Genomic DNA, 22,356 nt, shown 5'->3' with positions numbered 1-22,356 from the left:
TCCCACATCCATTCTTTCCTGATTTCCTGGTAATGGAGACTTTTTTGAGGGGCAGGTATGTGGCCACCCAGTAAAAGACTTTATTCCCAGGTGCACTGGCAGCCATAGTACCAAGCTCTGGCCAGTGAGGTCCAAACCCAAGTGCTGGTTAAAGCCAGTCTCCTAAATGTGCAGGGAGGTCCCTTCTTCCTGTTGCCCCATCTGCTCCCTGGAGCACCTGGCATCTTGGACTCTGAGTTCGACCAAACCCTACGTGTAGTGGAGGATAAGCCAGAAAAGGCTGGCTTCCTGAAGAGTTAGTGACCTCCTCCACCAGGCCGAGACTGCTTATCTTCAGGTGTCTGTTAATGCGGAGAAAAGTGAACCTCCATCTTATTGAAGCCAGCGTCATCTGGGGCTCTTATATGTGTACTTTATCTCTGTCTTGACCAGCGAGCTCTGGTAGCTCCGTGTTCCTCCTGGAGGCGCCCTCACCAGAAACAGACTTTCCCAGCATCCTGACCACGGACTTCCAGCCTCCGGAACCGTGAGAAAAGAAATGTGTTGGTTAAGCGCCCCCGACCGTGGTATTTTGCTATGGCGGCCCAAGCAGACTAAGATAGCTTAGTGGCTGTAAGCCTTTGCTTTGTTATTTCAGTGGTTGTGTTAGGATTTATGGTGTACTTAATTCATTATTTACTTTTAACCAGCACAGTCTACCTTCAAGGGATATTATACTACTTCATGACAGCACATGAACCTTATGACAGTACACTTCTATTTTTCTCCTTCCTGGCCTTCATGTTGTTATGGACATCCAGTTGATAATTACAAATGTTACAAGCAACACACATCATCGTTATTGCTTTTGTTTAAACATGGAATTATTTTCTTTAAAAAAATCCCAGACTCTTTCATTGTAATCTACAAGGGCATTAGATACATTGGCTGCCTTCCAAATTATTGTAAACGACAGTTTTCCAAATGTTTCACTACTGCACAAGGCAGGTCTCCAGTTTTCCAGGCCCCAGTTACACTTTCCGTCACCCTCAGCCCACTTCCACAGCCAATGCCACATATTTTCTTTTTTGCTGTTCTTTTCTTTCTTTTAAAAGAAATTTGTTATGGCAGTACCCCAATTCTAGGTGGCAATTTCTGTACTAGCTTTGCTGGAGTAATGAACATACCACACATAATAAAAATTTAAGGAACAAAAGAGCTTAAGATGATTGCATTTTATCTGACATTAAAAATTCTATACCAACTTTCTATTGGTTAATATTGGCTTAGCGCATCTTTTTCCATCACTCTATTTTCTGTATTATTATTTTAGACTTGATCTCTCTTACACAGTGTATACCTGAATTTTAATTAAAAATCCAGTTGTAAAGTATTTGCATTTTAATAAATGCATTAAATCCATTTGCATTTATTGTGATTAACAACATACTTGGACTTCTTTCTGACTTTTTTGTTAGTATTTTCTATTTGCTATGAGAATTCTCTTTTCCTTTTTTTTTTCTTTTCTTTCTTGGATTAATCAAGTTTGTTTTATTCTCCTCACTTTTGTCTATCAGTATCAAAATTATATATTCTATTTCTATTCTTTTGGTGGCTATCCTTACATGTCCTTACAAATTTATATACGTCTAATAAAGTCTAAATTAATTCTATCTTGTTCTTAAGTCAGACAAGAATCTGAGCTTGCCTAGTCTCCCTCAGAACATTCCATTTGTTTCAAATAGTTATTCTTTTTATTATTATTATATGTACTCAATGTTAAATTATAGTGACAACAGCACTTTAGTGTTCCTTTAATTTACAATATCTTTTTACATCTAATTCCTCCATTCTGGGTTCATTTTCTTTTGCAAAAGAGTGAAAACTTAAGATGTGTAACATTTCTAAGTTCTTATATGTCTGAACATTTCCTTATCTCACCCTCCCTCTTAAATTATAATTTTGCTGGGTATAGAATTCTAGGTCACAACATTTTCTGTTAGAACAGAGATGCTCTTACTCTGTTCTCTTTTTAGTCTCTGTGGGCGATGCGAAGCCTATTATTAAGATAATCATTGTCCCTTTTTAGGTGACCAGTTCTCCCTCTCTCTTAACTTTAAGGCAGTGGTTCTCAACCTTTCTAATGCCGCGACCCTTTAATACAGTTCCTCATGTTGTGTTGACCGCCAACCATAAAATTATTTTCGTTGCTACTTCATAACTGTAATTTTGCTACTGTTAATGAATCGTAATGTAAATATTTTTGTTTTCCTATGGTCTTAGGTGACCCTGCTAGCGGTTTTCAACCTGTGGGTCGTGATGGTCTTAGGTGACCCTGCTAGCGGTTCTTAACCTGTGGGTCACGACCCACAGGTTGAGAGCCACTGCTATAGAGCCTAAGACCATTGGAAAACACAGGTATTTACATTATGATTTATATCCTTGATTTTCTCTAGTTCCACTGCAATGTTTCTATATTTCTTCATTTCTGGAAAATTCTTAGTCATTTTCTGTTGTCAAAACGTATTTTTGCCATCCTCCCCACTTGTTTTGAAAATTCTTATTAAAATTATTTTCATCCATCTCTGATCTCTCTGGCTGTGCTCTAAGAGATTTCCTCACTTCTATTTTCCAAATTAGGATTCTCTCTTCATCTCTGTGTATTTTTGTTTTATAGTCACTTGTTTCTGTTTCACAATAATATTTATCCTTTACCTCTTTGAGGATTTTAAACATACTTTTAAAGTCTCTTTCATGCTCCTCTTTATCTGTAAATCTTGTTTATTTACCTACTAGAGGCCCAGTGCATGAAAGTCATGCATGGGTAGGGTCCCTAGGCCTGGCTGGTGATCAGGGCCGATTGGGACCTTCTGGCTGCTGGCCAGGGCCTTCCTTCATTCTGGTCTGCCCCCTGGTGGTCAGCACACATCACAGTGAGCAATCAAACTCCCAGTCTCCCAGTTGAACTCCCAAGGAGACACTTTGCATATTAGCCTTTTATATATATAGACTAGAGGCCTGATGCATGAAATTCATGCAAGACTAGGCCTTCCTTCCCCTGGCTGCCAGCACCGGCTTCCATCTGGCACCTGGGACTCAGGTTTCCCTCAGGCCCCAGATTCGTCTGGAAGGATGTCGGAAGGATGTCCAGTATAATTAGCATATTACCCTTTTATTATTATAGATTTTTTTTTTGCCATTTCTGGTGCTCTTTATTTCTCTGTGCAGATCCATATTTCCCTGTGGTATTACTTCCTTCTACCTATGGGGACTACCTTTAACATTTCTTGTAGTGTAGATCTGCTGGCAAAGATTTTTTTTTCAGCTTTTGTTATGTCTTTATTTTTGTGTTTGTCATTGAGAGATATTTGTACTAGGTATAGAATTTTAGGTTGACCAATTTCTTTTTTACTTTAAGTACTTCACTCAGAGGCTCTGATGACTTCTTTTTTTATAATATATTTTATTGATTTTTTTACAGAGAGGAAGGGAGAAGGATAGAGAGTTAGAAACATCAATGAGGGAGAAACATTGACCAGCTGCCTCCTGCACACCCCCAACTGGGGATATGCCTACAACCAAGGTACATGCCCTTGACTGGAATCGAACTGGGGACCTTTCAGTCCACAGGCCGACACTCTATCCACTGAGCCAAACCAGTTAGGGCTCCACTGACTTCTTGCTTGCCTGGTTTTTGATGAGAAATATACTGCTGTAATTCTTATCTTTGTTCCTCTCAGGGATCACATTGTCCTTTGTTGTCTGATGTCCAGTGTCTTGAAAATGGTAGTTTCTTATATTTTGTCTGTGTTTTTGTTGTTGTTTCAGGCAGGGAGTATATCTGGTCCTTGTGTTTCTATCTTGGTCAGAAACAGAAGTCTCAGGTCTTCTTTCCTTATTTTCCTCCTGACTTGCTTATTTAATTACTCTTACTATGACCTTTCTTTAACCACATTAGGACCTCTTATTCATAGAGCTATCTACTTTCTCCTAACCCTTTGACATTCTCCCTTCATCATTTTCCTTCTTATGAAGCTTGGATTCCAGTAGTGATCTTGCCAATGTCCTCAATTCCCTTGCCCTCTCTGCTCATGTAACCCAGCTGATTACATGGTAAAGTTTCAATATGTTTTAAGGAATGGATAAATAAGATGTATAAGAATATATGTTAATTTCTGACCTCTGCCTGTATTTCAAATCTGAATAATTAAAAAAAATTATGGCCATATAGTACTATGTCTCTTTTGTCAGTGCAGATAATTATTACATACTAGAGGCTTAGTGCATGAAATTTGTGCACGTGTGTGTGTGTGTGTGTGTGTGTGTCCCTCAGCCCAGCCTGCACCCTCTCTAACCTGGGACCCCTCAAGGGATGTCCCACTGCCCATTTAGACCCGATCCCACCAGGATCGGGCCTAAACGGGCAGTCAGACATCCCTCTCACAATCCAGGACTGCTGGCTCCCAACCGCTCGCCTGCCTGCCTTCCTAATTGCCTCTAACCGCTTCTGCCTGCCAGCCTGATCACTCCCTAACCACTCCCCTGCCAGCCTGATCAATGCTTAACAGCTCCCCTGCCAGCCTGATTGCCCCTAACTGCCCTCCCCTGCAGGCCTGGTCACCCCTAACTGCCCTCCCCTGCAGGCCTGGTCCTCCCCCAATTTCCCTTCCCTGGAGGCCTGGGTCCTCCCCCCAACTGTCCTCCCCTGCAGGCCTGGTCACCCCCAACTGCCCTCCTCTGCTGGCCCGGTCACCCCTAACTGCCCTCCCTTGCAGGCCTGGTCCCTCCCAACTGCCCTCCCCTGCTGGCCTGATTGCCCACAACTGCTCTCCCCTGCCGGCCATCTTGTGGTGGCCATCTTGTGTCCACATGGGGGCAGCCATCTTTGACCACATGGGGGTGGCCATCTTGTGTGTAGGAGTGATGGTCAATTTGCATATCACTCTTTTATTAGATGGGATGAAATTGTTATCCCTTTTTATAAATATCATTTCCCAATTCTACATGACTTTGGATGTGTGCTTATTGACTTTCTCCAACTAAAAGTCATAGACTTCTGGGTTTCAGTTAAGTCAGTAATAGAAAAACAGAATGTTTAAGCATGAATACAATTTAGAGGTAAGTTCTTATTACTTTGCAATTTTATAAATAAGTAAACTGAGGTTTTGATAAGATAGATTATTTCACTTAAATATTTTTCAAAGCTAATACACCTGGTCAATAGAATTAAGACCAAAACCAAATTTCTTGATGACAAACAAGGGTTCTTTCCATCCCATTGCAATTCTGTATTTTCTTGCCTGGTCTGCTTATGCCCAATGCCCTGTGCTGCAGACAATTTGAATGTGGTTTCCAGTAGAGCTTGCTCTGGCTTCCCAGTGATACCCAAAGCTACTTAATAATGGAATAACCATGTGATCTCTAGAACAAGGTCATGCAATCATATAGCACTACTTGTAACAGGAGCAAAGTGGCACATGAATCATGTTCTCACATTAGTCACTGACTCTACCATAGAGGATTCAATAAGTTCACATCCCTACTGCACAGCACCATTATGTAGAGTCTGATGCCAGATGTCATTAGAGAACTCTACCGCTTAGCATGTAAATAATGTAAAAAATTAAGCCCTAAGATATGTCACTATAGATTCATCAGGATATTGTACCCTCAAAAATTGGTTCCCTAAGTCTGGAAAAAGTTTCAAGAACAAGAAGGCTTCTCATCCCTATACTCTGACTAGATGTTGACATTAGCACTGGACCAGTACAGATAGGCCAATATCATGGCCAGGGCCTAGTGGAAATTAGGTATTGGGAGTAACATAAAGCAAACATTGAGTTAAACATGAATAACATTACTTAAATGTATTTGTTTGAAATTCACACACACACACACCAGTTGAGTAGATCCAAAATGTGAAAATTTGAGTTAGTGATGAAATGTAAATTATTTGCAAATATAAGTTAATATTAACTTCTAATATAGTCATTCTTATCTTCATTAAATATTTCTAGCTCTTTAACTTCTAGACATATAACTGAATTGTTTTTTCTGGCCCCTGTTGGCTGAATAGGGACATGCAACTAGTTCTGGTCATGGATATTAAGCCATTTTCAGACTGCAGCATTTAATTATGGGTTAAGATCCTTCAAAATTCTCTTTCTCTCTGAGATGGAAATTGGCAACTTTAGAATCTGGTCCATTAGCCAGAGTCCCTGATTCCATATGATGAACATAGCCTGCTGCTAACCCATAATAAACATGTAGTGTTATGTTAGCAAGAAATAAATCCTTGCTGTTTTAAGCCACCAATATTTTTAGAGTTGTTTGTTACCATAGCATAATTTAGCTTATTCTGACAGATATATCTGCTTTCATTCTCTTCTCTGGATGAAATTGTCTTAGGGATGTATATTAGTAGGAGGCCAGGAACACTGAGAGATGGTAGGAAAAATAAAGACAAGAAAGTTACAGAGGTGTAATGGGGCCATACGACAAATATAGACATATATAAATTGAATGCAATTTAGGCAGACCTATTGGGTTTTATTATTGTTGTGTTACTACCATTACCATAATTATTATTAATAGTTATTTTTTAAAAAACAAAAACAAAACCCTGAAGATTACTCCCATTACATGCTATGACTCGTCCTTGGTATTGGATAGAGATACAGAGGGAGGATAGATCGTTATAGCTTTTGGACCTCTCAGGCTAATGCAATAGCTATTTCTTTCACACATAGTGTGAATTTTCTTTGAGTATTTATATTTTCTGTCTCCCAAGTGGAATATACAATTCTTCTAGTTAAGGACCATATTAAAGCTCAATAAAATTAAGCTGAGAGCCAGCTTCACTTGCTCTCAGGAAATTGGCATCAGAACCCATTGCTGACCAGCTCTTGGGCTAACTTACAAGAGATGCATCAATTCTCACATTTTCATTTCCTGGAGCTTCAGGAATGCTTAATAAGAATCATGAGTATGGGGATGGGTCAGGGCAGAGAGAAGTGCACTTTCAATAACACTGTCTTTCGAACTTTAATCATTCTCATTGGCAACCAACTCACTGAAGCAAACCAAATGAGAGACAGTTTTCAAATTTGACTTCTCATACAACTGTTTCATTTTGGGGGCCTTGTGCTCTTTTGGGTTGGTGCTTTTCCTTTTTCAATCTTCCCATCTGTCATTCTTAATTAGAAATGATCTACAGAAGTCAATTAGTACTTAAAAAAAATTCATCCATGGGGAATACAATAAAAACTGTGTTGAGAGATGAGTCGTCATTTATTAGACTTCTTAGAGTTGTTAGTGGCCAAACTACACACAGTCATTTCCCACACCTGGCTGTGTACCTGGGCTTCTACGGTGCACTTGCTTCTTTGAATATTAGCCTTGTAGCCTTGCTTAGTTTTCAGTTGCTTTCTCCATGTATCAATCCTAGCCCTTGACTCCAGATTTTAACTCTGCCTATCAGATCATGCATCAAGCCAGTCTTCTATCTTGCATTATTTGAAAATCAAGCCGCATGCTCCTTGTTTTTGCTAAATATGACATTGTGTTGCAGGCTCCTTCCCACCCCCTAGTGGTGCAATGAAGGCACTTGCCTCCCAGTCCAGATGCACTAAAACTGGAAGAATATATCTCTCTGTATTTCTGCTCACAAAGGAGATTGCACTTACTCTACATACTGTGCAATTGTACTTCCAGTACATAGTATGTTTCTGGCATTATTATAGGCAGAGGGGATATAAGAGGGAAAAAAGGAGACAAGAAACCCTGCCCTCATGGAACTTACTCTGTAGCAATGACAAATCTAATTATTTGTATGCTTTGACATGATCTCATAGAGCTCTACTAGTTCTTCATCCAGCTTACAACTACATGCAAGTTCAAAAATTTTGCATTCTACAAGTGAGGTCTGAGTCATCTTCAAAACCAAATTTTTATCAGGAAAGGCCACAAGACGATTGACCTATACCAAATATGGCCAGAGCACCCCTTCTGAGCACATGTGTTGATCCAAGAAAACAGAAAATAACCAAATGCCATGCTTGATTTCTCACAGCCACATGGAGAATGTGATTTTGTTTGTCATTACAACACTTGGCTCCTGGACCAAGACCTGAGCTGGAATGAACCTGTCCCACCAGCTCTTTTCTGGAGGAGCTACAACATCATTTGAGACTAATTTTCCTATACAGTGATGACAGAATATTAGCCTTGGAGCCTTGATGTTCCAACGTCTCTCTCCAGAGAGAAGGCTTAGCATTAGGTGAAACAATGAATTACACAACGAATGGAAGGGTGTGTGTGTGTGTGTGTGTGTGTGTGTGTGTGTGTGTGTGTGTGTGTGCTGGCATTCTGAGTTCCTCTCTCACTTGGCTTCAGTCTCAAAAGCTTGCCTTTTGAGGACACACTGATCCAGCTGGGAGGAGAGAGCCAGTTTCTCCTTAACCCCCAAGTCTGCTGCCTAAGTTCAATGGGTGCTAAGTGGGGTTTGGGAAGAGGAAATGGGGAAGCTACATTTACACTACAACTGTAACGAAGCGTACTTCCTGCAGTCTGGGCTGAACATATCTATTATGAGGGCCCAAGACTCTGACATGAATTCTTGCACCTCTTCACTGGGTCTCCTGGGGCCCTCTGCTCTCTGTGATAAAGAAACAGAACTCTCTCTGCCCTTGTACTGGTGACTGGTTTTGCCCCAACCAGGCATGGTTGCCAACTATTCCTCCTGCTGCTTCTGAACCTTTATCAGGCTGGACTTGAGCAGCCCTGCAGCCTGCTGGGAATTGAGGCCAGGGGTGGGGGGGAACGCAACCAAAGGGAATTCATATTTTAAACCAATTAAAGATAAAACAAATACCTCATCACACTCCTCAGAATCTGCAATGCCCATTTGAGCTTTCAGAGATTTATGAATAATGTCTGCCCTAAACTCTTGGTTCTTAGATTCATTTTATTCTTGGACCATACATGGATTTATTGTCAAGAATCTCACCATGTGAACGAGGAGGGACGCATGATTACACCACAGGTAAGGTCCTCATCACTCTGAATGAAATCCAGATTCCTTAACCTGGCTAATCCTGTACCAGAAGGGCTTCCTTCGACTCCTGGCAGAGGCTGGGGGAATAGTCTGCAGTCCCTCTTTACTTCGGGCACATTCCTGGGCACCTTCTTGGCTCCAATGGAGACATGAAGCTTGGGGGAGAGACATCTAACCCGAGAACTCCTGCCTGCTCCTAGACAAGACTTCTCCTCCCCAGGTTTTCATGGTTGCTTGGGGAGTAATGAAGAGGATTTTTAAAACCTTGTTTGTGCTCCTAGCAGAAGAGTGGGCTCCTTTAACACTCACAGCCTCATTACCACTATCAGCCTTGGACATATGCCCTATTTCCCTGATTATGTCTGTCACTGGAACTCAGACCCTCCCCTCACCCCATCCCTGCAGCTATATTTTTCTTTATAGCATGAATCATCATTTGGCATTTTATATATTTTACTTGTCCACATTTCCACGAGGATGTAAGCTCCATGGGGGGTCAAAATTCTTGCCTTTTTGTTGTTGCTGTCTAGCATAGTGCCTGGCACATAGTATATATTCAATAAATACTTGTTGATGAATAAATGACATGATGGATATCAGTATTAATAACAGTCACTATTATTAACAACTAGAGGCCCGGTGCATGAAATTCATGCACAGAGGGTGTGTGTGTCCCTCAGCCCAGCCTGCACCCTCTCCAATCTGGGACATCCCTCTCACAATCCAGGACTGCTGGCTCCCAACTGCTTGCCTGCCTGCCTTCCTGATTGCCCCTAACTGCTTCTGTCTGCCAGCCTGAATCACCCCCTAACCACTCCCCTGCCAGCCTGATTGCCCCTAATTGCCCTCCCCTGCTGGGCTGGTCACCCCTAACTGCCCTCCCTTGCAGGCCTGGTCCCTCCCAACTGCCCTCCCCTGCTGGCCTGATTGTCCACAACTGCCCTCCCCTGCTGGCCTGATCCCTCCCAACTTCCCTCCCCTGCTGGCCATCTTATGGTGGCCATCTTGTGTCCACATGGGGGCAGCCATCTTGTGTGTTGGAGTGACAGTCAATTTGCATATTACTCTTTTATTAGATAGGATATCCATTCTCTTGTTTTTTGAATGAATGACCCTCTTATTGATCTCTGAGGATGTGATATAGTCTCTGATAGTTGAGGGGACCCTCTAGAACCCAAATCACCACATTACTTTGGACATAACCTTTGATATCCCTGAAGTCCAAATCGTCCAATGTAACTATTGATACTATCCTCTCTCAACCCTCTGCACCCTACCCCTACCTCTGCTGGCGTGTACATTCTTTTATAAGATATTTAATCCAGGAGAAACCAGTTAGCCAGATTTTTGACAATTACAGACAAATCTGAGGTCTAGAGTATGATGGGAAAATGGCATGTGGTCTAAGCAATCATCTTTGTAACACCATCAGAATTATTGGGCTAATTACCTTATCACTTTAATTTCTGAAAAAGTCCTTCCTCAGAAGTTAGAAACACTGATTGATGGCCTCTCCTATACTATGCACCCACCCGGTCCTAGAAGCTGCCTTGTGCGGTGCCATTAAGCTGGACTGTCACCACTTAGGTTCTGTAATACCAACCAGTCAAGCAGACACTGCAAGGGCCTCCCCCTTTAATGACTGACTCTATTTCTAAGCACGCCTGTGTGGCCTTCAGGGTACACAGAGCGTGCTTAGATAATTTTGATGGCTTGCCCTTGAGGCCTATATCCAACAAGTTTGTTGATTGAATAGTCCCAGAAATACAAATAATATATATAAAGCATTATGTCAGTATTCCCAATACCACATGAAAATGCAAAAAGAATCTGGGAAGCACAAAGCCTCCTATTTACATTGCTAACTTCCAGCCAGCCTTGAAGAACTTAACTGCATATCAATTTTATCACCAACTTGCTCCTTTCAGGGCCAAGATGCCCACACACGTCTTCGTGAATCTAGGAGATACCCAAGCAACACCTGGAGTGCCATGCACAGGGGTCACTCTCAGAGCACAAGTGCCACACCAGTGAAATCTAAACCCTGCTTCTCCATCAAGGAGGTTTCAGGCCCACCCCACCGTGGTACTTCCTTTCACCTGATGTGTGCCATAACCACCACCCAGCAGAATCCAGCACAGCCACATCTAAAAACTCCACACTGTGCTTGGGGATAAGGCCCATTAAAAGGTCACCATAAATAGGCAACAGAACTCCTAAACATCCTTACAAATAGAATAACATTTACCACCCCAAAAAAACTCAAAGGCAGATACACAGAGACCCTCTCCCTATCACGGCTGTTTCTGAGCCCTCTAAATTCTCCCTGCGGCTACCACTATCCATGACCACACAAGCCCATTGTAGACCTGGCTATGTTACCATCCACTAGCACCCTTGATAGTCATTGGGAAGCCTGGATACAGGACCTGTGCTGTGAAAATTCTTTCCACGTTGCAGAGGTGCCAGAAATAGGGTCCAAAGGACACATCCGAGATCCAGCTGCATATCTGCCCTGAGTCCCTGTCTTGAAATCCCACCATTCACAAAGCCCAGCCTAAAGCAGAGTGGGTCAATCTGAGCCGCTGCCTGCAGGCATGAGGGGGGTGAAAGCTGATGCACATTCATGGGAGGCAGGTGGGTCAGTGGTATTCCTTCAGCCGTTTGGTCACTGGAACTATAATCTTACCCTTATTTTCTGACTATGCTTTTGGTTTTCTAAACTTGTCTTATTTTTTTTTGGATTATGACTTTGGAATTTATTTAAAGGGTTCACACCCTCATAAAGTCTTTTTTACTGGCCTTCAACGCGTTTATGTGCATGTGTATTTGTGTACAGGTCTGCATACACACATACATACTCACATTGTTGGGTTATCGTCTGCATCTCTTCTTCTCATAGAGTCTCTCATACTGACACAACTAACTGAGTCCTCTACAGCCCACTCCATCTCCCCCAATCCAGCCTATTTTCTTACATGCTCAGTCCCTGTGTTGCAGTGGGTCTGAGCTACTTGTTTTTAAGGGATGGTCATTTCTACAGCACACGTTGGAATATAAAACTCAGCAAAAACACATTCACACTGGATCTTTCATCGATATGGAATTTCTAATCCCCCAAGCTCTATGACCCTCACACATTGAATTTGCTATCACCACATGTGCAACATCTACAGCAGAGTTTAGGTCCCACTGCCCGATTGTTGCCATGCCCTGGCTGACGCAGATCTCCATGTGTGCGCCAACCACAGAGCAGAGCTTCTGCCTCACCCCTCTTCTCCTCCCAAGGGTATTTTCTTTCCTCTGTGTTGAAGCTAACATAACTCATCAATTAGTTTTATCTGAGTACAAAGTGAGTACAGACAATAGAAATGGGGGGACGCTCGCAAGGGTTTATAATCTACATCTAGAATACACTTGCATGTTGATTATTATCCATAATTTACAGAGTGAATCTATTATATGGTATTATAGGATTGTATCTAGCTTATTTTTGTAGCCTGTTCAGTGGCTCTTACAGGGGTTGGTATACATTAAGTGCTTAATAAATGCTTACTGAATCAATGAGGGATCCCAATGGTAGTGCCAAAGGAAGATATCAGAATATCAATGGGTTGAGAGACCAATGAGGACAGTTTTGGTTTTTTTAAATCCTCACCTGAGGATATTTTTTTCTATTGAGTATTAGAGAGTGGAAGGGAGAGAGAGACAGAGAGAGAAACAATGATGTGAGAGAGACTCATCGATCGGTTGCCTTTGCACACGCCCCAACCAGGGCTGGGAAATGAGCCTGCAACCAAGGTACATAACCTTGATCAGAATCGAACCCGGGACCCTTCAGTCCATAGGTCGATGCTCTTTCCACTGAGCCAAACTGGCTAGGGCCCACGAGGACAGTTTTAAATTTTGAAAACTTTAAGCTTCTGGATGGTCAAAAACAGTATGGAACCTGAAGAGAGACAGCTCCTTGTAACTTTGGGTCACTGTCTGTGAGCTTCAATGGGAGACTTCACTCACTATGGGGAATCAGTATAAACTGGAGAAAATACCCAGAAGGGCAAGTACTGGAAGATAGCTTTCATGTCCATGATGCTTTTGGTATAATTAAATACCTGCAAATGAGATTCACCAGCCATCACATTAACAAAATCCACTCTCATTTTGCTGTGTGCTTTGTGATACAGAAAACTTTCAATTATCTCTACTAATGGAATGGAAGCAATGGTACCTATAATCAAAATGCCATTTCCATTTGTCTTTGGAAAGTATTATGTGTGCTTTCCCCCCAGCAGGTTTGCTTTCATAATGATTAGTTCTAGTTTAGGCTAATGCTAAAATGAGTTAGCATTTTCTCTGAACAATACCTGGTGGCAGAAGAGGAAAGATGCATTTATGGCAGAGAAAACTCATGCAGGGCCTAGTGTTTGCTGCAATTAATCACCCATATGAATCATCTACTTGAAGCAGTGGGATTTTGAACAGAGCGACAAGCAAAGAGTGACTCTATGTCCTGGATTTTAACAGCCTGGGTAGAAGCCCTAGGAGAAAGCTATAGCTATGTCATGAAGAGTGTTAAAGAAGAAGGGGCAAGGTGTAAGGCCACAAGGGGTTCTCATTCTTCATGCCCAAGGGAGGCCATGTAATCTCTTTGTGTCTCAATTTTCTCATCTATGAAATGTAATAATGACACCTGTTCTGCCTACCTAACAGGTTAACTGTCTCCAAGAAGAGTAGTGGGCAAAGGGCTTATAGAAGTATTAAATGCTATGAAGATGCAGAGCGCTGATAGACTAGCAATGAAATACTGTTGTCACCACCTCTTCAGGATCTGTCCTTGGCCCTGACTCCTCCATGCCTGGAGGTTTTGGGCTGTGGCTTCCAAAATTTACCCCAGTTAGGAAAGAGTCATGTTTCTCAAGGATCCTGCTCTTGGGAGAGCTACTTTGATAAGATCCAGAGATCCTAATGAATAGATGTGTCCTTTCTAGGTAATAGTTTAATTAAAAATATGTTTATTGATTTTAGAGAGGAAGGGAGAGGGAGAGAAAGAAACATCAATTATGAGAGAGTATCATCGATCAGCTCCTCCTGCATGCCCCCACTGGGGATTGAGCCCGCAACTCGGGCATGTGCCCTGACTGGAAATTGAACTGTGACCTGTGACCTCCTGATTCATAGGTTGATGCTCAACCACTGAGCCACACCGGCCAGACTCAGATAACAGTTTATTTTTTACAGGGATCTAACAGCTATATGGCTTCACCTAGTGGCTCTCAAAGTGTAGTCCCTGGATGAGCAGCATCAGCATTACCTGGGAATTTGTTAGAGATGCAAATTCATGTATCGACCCCAGACCTACTAAATCACATACTCTGGAAGTCCCGCCCAGCAGTCTGTGCTTTAACAAGTTCTCTGGGTGATTCTGATGTGCGCTCAAGTGTGAGAACTACTGTTAGTGCAAAGGAAGAAAGGAAAGCTGGGAATTGGGCTCTGGGATGTGCTACTGAGAAACCTTTATTTTTCTAAAGGAGGTAGAGGAAGGCTTGTGGGACTTTTCAAATCACACTGCACAGCTATATGTATAAAAGTATATATATAGTGATGCCCCAGTACATCATTTTCTCAGGGAGATATTTTCCCCAACCACCCTACCTAAAAATGCTTCCCTACCTCTGGGCGCTCCCTACATCCCTTTCTTATTTTTTTTTGTAGCATTTATCACTTTCTAAGATGCTATATTATATACTTATTTGTTTGTCTCCCCCAGCTAGTGTGTACACTCCACAAGGGCAACCCATTTTGCTCACTGCTGTGTGCCCTACTCAGATCTGAGAACTGTGCCTGCCACCTAGGGGATGCTCAATAAATATCTGCTTAATTAATGAGTGCATGAATGACTGCTGAACCCGGGAGATGAGAAAATGTTGGGGTCAGATCAAAACACCTAACACCTGCAAGCATCCTTCGTAGGCAGCGTGGCTACAGCAGGGGAGCCTTGCCTCTCTGTCCCTGCAGACAAGGCTTGGTAGATACCATCCTCAGGGCTATGGTTCACTGTACTGTTTGGCATACCAAATGGGCCGTCTGGTTTCCCGTAGTTGGTTTGGGGATAATGTACTGATTGATCAACTTGTTTACATGGCTGACCAGGGTTAGGGAGCATTCCATGGGTGCGCAATAGATTAGACTGTGATGTGATAGGGAAAGAGTTGTCTGTGAATAAAAATCAGGAGTTCTGAGTTCCAGTCCTTATTCTGTCCCTAACTGACTATATGGTCTTGGGCAAATTGCTTAGCATTTATGGGTCTCAGTGTCATCTGTTGATCTCAATGATCTCCAAGGTCCCTTCCAGCTGTAATTACATTCATGTGTCACCTGATTAATGTCTGTCCTACTGGTAAGCTCTGTGAACACTGGGGCTGAGTCTATAAGTATTTGCCCACCTAATTCATGATGCTTAGGCACTGTAGGCATTCAAGTATTTGATGAGTGAGCACTGTCTTAGGGGAACCAAATGGTGATCTCAGACTCAACAGCCTGTGCTCTACACTATTAAGTCACAGGCACATGGATGTGGTTGCAAAGACCCTGGCCTGGAAGGGATCTCCAACCACACAAGGAAGAGCTGAGCTGGCTCTACCTCTCCCCCAGCCCCCAAGGCTGACAGAAGATGCACGGTTCATTAGAGTGAGGGCCATGGCAGTGTACAAGGGAGAGCCAGGCTGAGCAGTGGGCCTCTGGGATGAGAAAGGTGCTTATAAATGGAAGCCTCCTTGTCTGGTTCTGCCTTCCTTGCCCCTTGTAAGGCTACCAATGACTCCTTTCCCAAGGAACTAGCCCAAGTGTGTCACTAGGCCATGGCAGTGGCCTAACACAGTGGTCGGCAAACTGCGGCTCGCGAGCTACATGTGGTTCGCGAGCCGGGGTTTGCCCCTCTGTTGACTAATGAGTTTGCCGACCACTGGGATAGGGGCTTAATCACAAGGAACAACAACAGCCTGTAATTATTGGAATTGAGAGTCTAGGTCAGTGGTCGGTAAACTCATTAGTCAACAGAGCGGCAAATGGCGGCTCGCGAGCCCCATGTGGCTCGTGAGCTGCAGTTTGCCAACCACTGGCCTAACCTGTTTGGCTGAAGGGGAATGAAGATTGGGATAGTGTTTCTCAAAATATCTACCTTTGGAAATACTTATTTTCTCCTTCTGCTTCCAGTTTGCTTAATGAGATTTTGAGGTTTGTCACTTGCCATGGTGCAATTTTATAAATGAAATTTAACAATTGATTACCATTGAATGTGCTGAGATTTATCACCGGACAGATGGAGTCTGAACTCTGCCTCTCCCTCATCTGCTGCCTTTGTCTCTCCTTCCACCCGCCCCTCCCCTGCTCCCTGGTCCACTGATTCACAGGCCTGTTCCTGCCCTGCCTCCTCCACCACACTCATCGACTACACTCCCCACCACACTCATCTACTACATATGACCCTCTCCATTTTGGAGAATAAGTTCTGCTGCTAGGCAACTAGAAGGCAACGTTGTGGTGGTTGACATAATTCTTATGAGTGATGGTAACTGTAGTGGTGCCGCCATACTGCCAGATGCATGCTCAGGGCACCTGTCCCCAGCTGGATAGATCTTTCCAGAAAGTGGGACAGGGTGGATTCTTGGTAAAAAAAAAAAAATTAAGGGCCTCAGCACTCAACAGAACGTATTTATAAATCACTGTATATCAACAGCCTGCTTTAGAATCATTTTATTAGAACACATTCAAGAAAGTGACATACGGAAAAAAGACAGCAGCAATTCTCAGTCATGCAAATGCCTGTGTTAAGGTTCTCCATTGGATTTAAATTCAAGTACAAAGACAGTCCTTTCCTGAGCCAGGTGCAATTCCAGAGCATGACCTGCACTGAGAGCGTTTCCCAGAGTTCAGAACACTGAACAGACCCCATCCTCACATGCAACTGTGAGATACATGGAAGTGTAAACTTTCAGGATTTTAAGGAACCCTTTACCCAGCCCTCCCCCATAGCCCAGCTGGGGAAAAGAAGCCCAATTTTGGGCCCTCTTAGAAATGAGGTTTAGTCTATTGAAAATAAAGCAATGGGCCTTAAAAAAATTAGAAAATGAATATGTATATATGTGCAATGGAATCATCTTTGCCTCTTGCCTTAATGTGGGGTTTTCAGGAAACTGTTAGGGGTTGGGGCTCTCTCTTAAGTCTCAGAAGCTGAAGGACTTTTTTTTTTATTCTTTAACTTTTTATTATGAAAAATTGCAAACATATACAAAAGTGGAGAGAATGGCATAATGAACGCCCACGTACCCATCCTCCAGTCTCCACAATGATCAGCATGTCACCAGAGTGTTTCATTTATTTCTTCTCTTACTTCCCACCCACCCCCTGACAGGGTGATCTGGACATAGCGGGAGGTTGGGAGGGTGGTCTCTGAACCAGAGACCCTGGGAGTGAGTGAGGTTAGGAAGAAATGAGAAAATCTTGACAAAATCTGGGTAGGCTGAAGCAGATAGAACATTTGCTGGGGGATGTTTGCCGATGTTTGGGGACAACTAGAGTGAACCCTCTTCTTCTCTATCATAAACCCTCCCTCTTCCTCCCCGTTCTTTCTCATGATGTGGGGGAGGCAGGCTAGATTAGAAAGATGGCATTTTCCAGATTGGGGGCTACTGACAATAGACACAGTCAAGCTGGAGAAAAATTCCAGAGACAAGTACCTCCCTCTATCGACCTTGTCCATTGACACCATAGACCTCTAGGGCAGCGAGGGCCTGGGGTCCCTGGGGTTCAGACTGGGAGCTGGGGGAAGTACCTTGGGTGATGAGGCCTCTCACAGTTCCCTATTGTCCCACCATTTTAGACTTTGGAGAGAAGCTTGGCAACCTCAAATTGCACCCAGTAGAGAAGCAGGGAGCCCTGAGGGGTGAGCCCATGGCCCAGGTGGGTAGATTTTGCTTGGAACATGTTGCCCTCTGGGCAGAGGCTGCAGCCCACACCAGCCCTGCCAGAGCAGTCTCAAGAGAGGTGGGTGATGGGAGTCCAGGTGGGAGGTCTCAACGGCGGCACGGCAACCCGGAGAGCTGCAGGGACAAGTCCCAGGCTGCGCGCTAAACGTAAGTGGAGAAAGGATCTCCAGGTCCCAGGTGCCACCGAGGAGCCAGGTTGCCATCCTGTTAAGAAAAGGGCCGGGGCTCTGTGATTTGCATATGACTTTCCAAAAATTTGCATGAGATCACGTAGCCCTTTACAGAAACCAGAGCTGAATCATCAGTGCAACCTACTGTACTTCTAGCGACCCAGTGCACAGAGTGCAATGTGGCAAATACACAATGGTTTTTAGAAGAGGTGATGGAGTAAGCAGTGCTTGGGAGGGCGTTCCTTGGGCTGACCATTCAGACGAGACCAGCCAGGCCCAGGACACAGATGAAGATCGCTGAGTGGCCACTTTTGCCAGCTTTACTAGGGTTCAAATCCACACACTGTTCCTCACATTAGTCCCCTGTGGGACAATCCTGCCCTGGCTTCCCAGTGTCCCAGACCCATAAGCAATAGAGCCAGGAATAATATACATAGAGATGAATTAAATATGAAGTCCTAGTGGCAATGATAATTAGTGTTTATTATGCCTTTTTGCTTTGTTTTCTTGTTTCAACCCTTTTAGGGTTCCTATGCCCTACCAAGTCTTGCTATGACATTCACTTGGGGGAAAGAAACTTAGAACAGTGTACCCATTTATGTAGTAGATCTTTAGCAGTCATGGGTCTGTGACAGGTGACAATCTGTAACTTTTCCAAGGCATGAGGTTGGTTGGGCAGGCTGCGAGGCCAGCTGAGGGAATGGGTGCTTGAGTGAGAGAGTGAGCGCACCTGGGCCATGATGCAAACCCAGCTTCCACGGTCCAGGCTGGTTACACCATCTTTATTGGGCCATCTGAAGTAACGAATCTTTGTTCCTCTAAGAACAGTGGTCCCTCCAATAAAGTCAACTTCTAGTGGGATTGGGGGAGTGACATATTCGAAACAGCAATGGCTACTAGCCAAAAGAAAAGGTCAAGATACATTAAAGAGCTTGATCTCACATTTGACTGTGGCTCAGCTTGTGATGTCAAAGGCTCCTCATACTTGCCTTATAGAAATGAGAGCAGCAGTTAGTAAGAACTCCAGCAAAAACTGCTCATTAAGGGAGAGAAAACACTTCAGCATCGGGTTCAAATGGTGGTCACCCTGAGTTGTGGGGAAGACAGGGGGTACTGAGGAATTAGAATGGAGATGAGATTCTGAGGAAAGCCAGGAGTGTACATGCATTTGTAACTCTTAGTGAAGGTAGTGGTGGCCGCCAAGCTCAGTAACCAGGGAACAGGGGTCCGTCAAATTCACATCATATCACACTCCCTGGGATTAGGTGGGGGGTGGCATCAGCTGTCCAGATTAGCTAGTCCCCCAAATTGTAATCCACCGTCATTTCCAGTTTAGTGTATAGATGTGTTATAAAATCTGTAGAATTTATTTTAGTGGCAGAATTCAATAGTTTTAGAAATACTGAGTTTGACATTCTTTATATAGTTGTTAAAATTCTGAAAGGGAGAACAGTTTTTAAAAATATTTTATTAATATCTAATTTATGTCATTATTTTTATTATTCTTACAATTAACAGTAAGCCAAAGTAACAACAAACACTAATGCTTGTTGAGGGCTTAGCATGTGTCAGGCAAAGTGCCGTGTGTTTGGCGTGCATCGTTTCACATAATTTGTAGCACCGCTGAAGGGGTGGGTAATACCATTACCCCCATTTTGCAGACTGAAGCATGAGAGGTCCTGCCCAGGATCATACAACTGGAAGTGGGGGGGGGTGCGGTTAGGTGGGTATCGAGATTGGCTCGATCCAAAGCTATCCTTACCCACAGTGCCATGCTGCCTCTTGTAAAGGATACTCCATCTGCTGGATGAGATATGTATGGTGTATGCTTGTGGATTCCAAACGTCTTGGGAAGCACCCTTTGCATATTTTGAGGATCCACCTTATCCTTGAAGACCTGGCTACAAGTGGTTTGGGTCACTTTATTATATATATTCATTAGATTTTGCATAAAAAAGTGTATCCCTCTTAAACCTCAAGTTGTGATGTCTCTGTGCACCTGCAAATCTGTCTGATGATGGTTTGATACATGAGACACGTAAGAAATAAGTGCAGGTAGGCAAACTGAACACTTGTTCTCTAAAACCCTGAGAAAATATAGACACTTTTACATGGGGAGCCATTATTTTACACAGCCCAGCTGGTACCCTGAAAGAGCAACTCGCACCAATGCATAGGTAAATGACAGTCATTCACAATCTCATTGATATATAGTGTGTGTATATATATATATATGTGCACAAAATCTGGCCTGAGGAAAGGACTAGTGAGGAAAGTTTAAGTGGAAGTATAAAAAAAAAGTCATTAATTATTTTTAAACACTAATGATTTCTATTATTTAGAAAATAACTCAGGCCCTAACCGGTTTGGCTCAGTGGATAGAGCATCGGCCTGAGGACTGAAAGGTCCCAGGTTTAATTCCCATCAAGGGCATGTACCTTGGTTGCAGGCACATCCCCAGTAGGAGGTGTGCAGGAGGCAGTTGATTGATGTTTCTCTCTCATCAATGTTTCTAACTCTCTATCCTTCTCCCTTCCTCTCTGTAAAAAATCAATAAAATATATTTTAAAAAAAAGAAAAAGAAAATAACTCAGCTTGGAATTCACACATATCATCCATATCCAATCACCCTCTATCTTTGGCATTCTGATTCAGTAGGCCAAGGTAGGGCTTGGGATTAGCTTTTTGAAGTATTTCCCAGTCATTCTAATTTCCCTGATTTGGAATCCTAAGAACAGAGGCCTTATCTGTGTCCCAACCATTCCGTCACTGGGAAACCGAAGCTTTGCAGCATTTCCACTTCATTTTCACATCTGCCAGCACACACTACCCAACAGCCCTTGGCTTTGGCATTTTCCACGAAGAGCAAGAATCAGTGAGACCCACTTTGACAGAACAGTGGCTTTGATTAACCAGCTTTCCCAGCATTCTTTTTTTTTGAGAGGAGGAGCCTGTGTTGAGATTTCCCATCTCCCACTATTCAGGCACAGACCTCTTCATTAACTGCTTTACATATTTATTTAATATTAGTGACCCGGTGCACAAAATTCGTGCATGGGGGGTGGTGGTGTCCTTCAGCCTGGCTTGTACCCTCTCCAATCTGGGACCCCTTGAGGGATGTCCGACTGCTGGTTTAGGCCCGATCCTACAGAGATCGGGCCTAAACTGGCAATCAGACATCCCTCTCGCAATCCAGGACTGCTGGCTCCTAACCGCTCACCTGCCTGCCTGCCTGATTGCCCCTAACACTCTGCCTGCTGGCCAGCTTGCCCCCACTGCCCCCCCCCCCACCGGCCTGCTCACCCCCAACTGACCCGCCCTCCCCCCTGCTGGCCTGATCACCCACAATTGCCATCCCATCCTGGCCTGATCACCCACAACTGCCCTCCCCTCTTGGCCCCTAACTGCCTCTACCTCGGCCCCGCCACTGTAGCTTTGTCCAGAAGAACGTCTGGAAGGTCTCCCAGTCTAATTAGCATATTACCCTTTTATTAGTATAGGTACTGTAGGTCCCATTCTAATACTAGACACTCATAATAGGAGTTTTCTGAGCTATAGAGAGATGTCTGCCATCCCTGGGTGCACAAGAGACATCAGTGAAATAAAAATAGCCACCAATGGGGAACATATTTATTATATTATAGATTTATACTTTTTCTTGTTCCACAATGAGTGTAAGGCAACTATTTTGCAATATGTTTTAAGTGCATCTTCAGTTGACTGTATGTTCTGGATATTTCTGTCTGGTGGATTAGGGAACCACTGAGGCAGGGATATGCCTGAATGACGACTCCCGTGGCTGAGACATAGTAAACGGCCTCCTCTACACTCCTGGCTTGTGCTAGGCACAGAAGGCAGTGAGAGACTGCTACATGCAACAACACGTGGAACAAAGGATGTTCTCAGTATTTTAATTCAGGCATGTTGCATTCAGTGGATCAGGAAGGGGGAAATGACAGGACTGACAACAGGTGGGCCAAAATGTCACCTTGTGTGTTTCTGACTGAATCATGTCATTGTTGTCTTTAGTGGACTTGGCCAGCGGAAGGCAGTGTGCATGGTGGATGCCAAGGAAAGACCTGGGTTCTAATCGCAGTGCTGCCACTTTCTGGCTGTGTGACCCTGGGCAAGTTATTAAACCTCTCCGAGCGACGTTTCTGCAAGAAGA

The 22,356-nt window shown here is 43.6% G+C and overlaps 1 protein-coding gene across 26 annotated transcripts in view; it reads right to left on the bottom strand.

Moving 5' to 3' along the window:
* Positions 1 to 22,356, bottom strand: part of KALRN (kalirin RhoGEF kinase) — a gene marked incomplete at both ends in the record, with an annotated part of 667,375 nt that overhangs the window by 164,748 nt on the left and 480,271 nt on the right. For 10 of the 26 annotated variants that reach the window (XM_080657230.1, XM_080657232.1, XM_080657234.1 and 7 more), the window contains one exon: positions 16,771 to 18,222. The exons of the other annotated variants lie outside the window; for them this stretch is intronic. In XM_080657230.1, the coding sequence (XP_080513356.1) occupies positions 18,160 to 18,222 (63 nt within the window). Of the gene's footprint in view, positions 1 to 16,770; positions 18,223 to 22,356 lie in introns of those variants that run through there. 26 annotated transcript variants of the gene reach the window in all.

This window comes from Plecotus auritus (genome assembly GCF_963455305.1).
Source record: "Plecotus auritus genome assembly, chromosome: 2".
Classification (NCBI taxonomy): Eukaryota; Metazoa; Chordata; class Mammalia; order Chiroptera; family Vespertilionidae; genus Plecotus; species Plecotus auritus.
The sequence above is the reverse complement of the archived record's forward strand: the minus strand, read 5'-3'. Positions and strand labels throughout refer to the sequence as shown.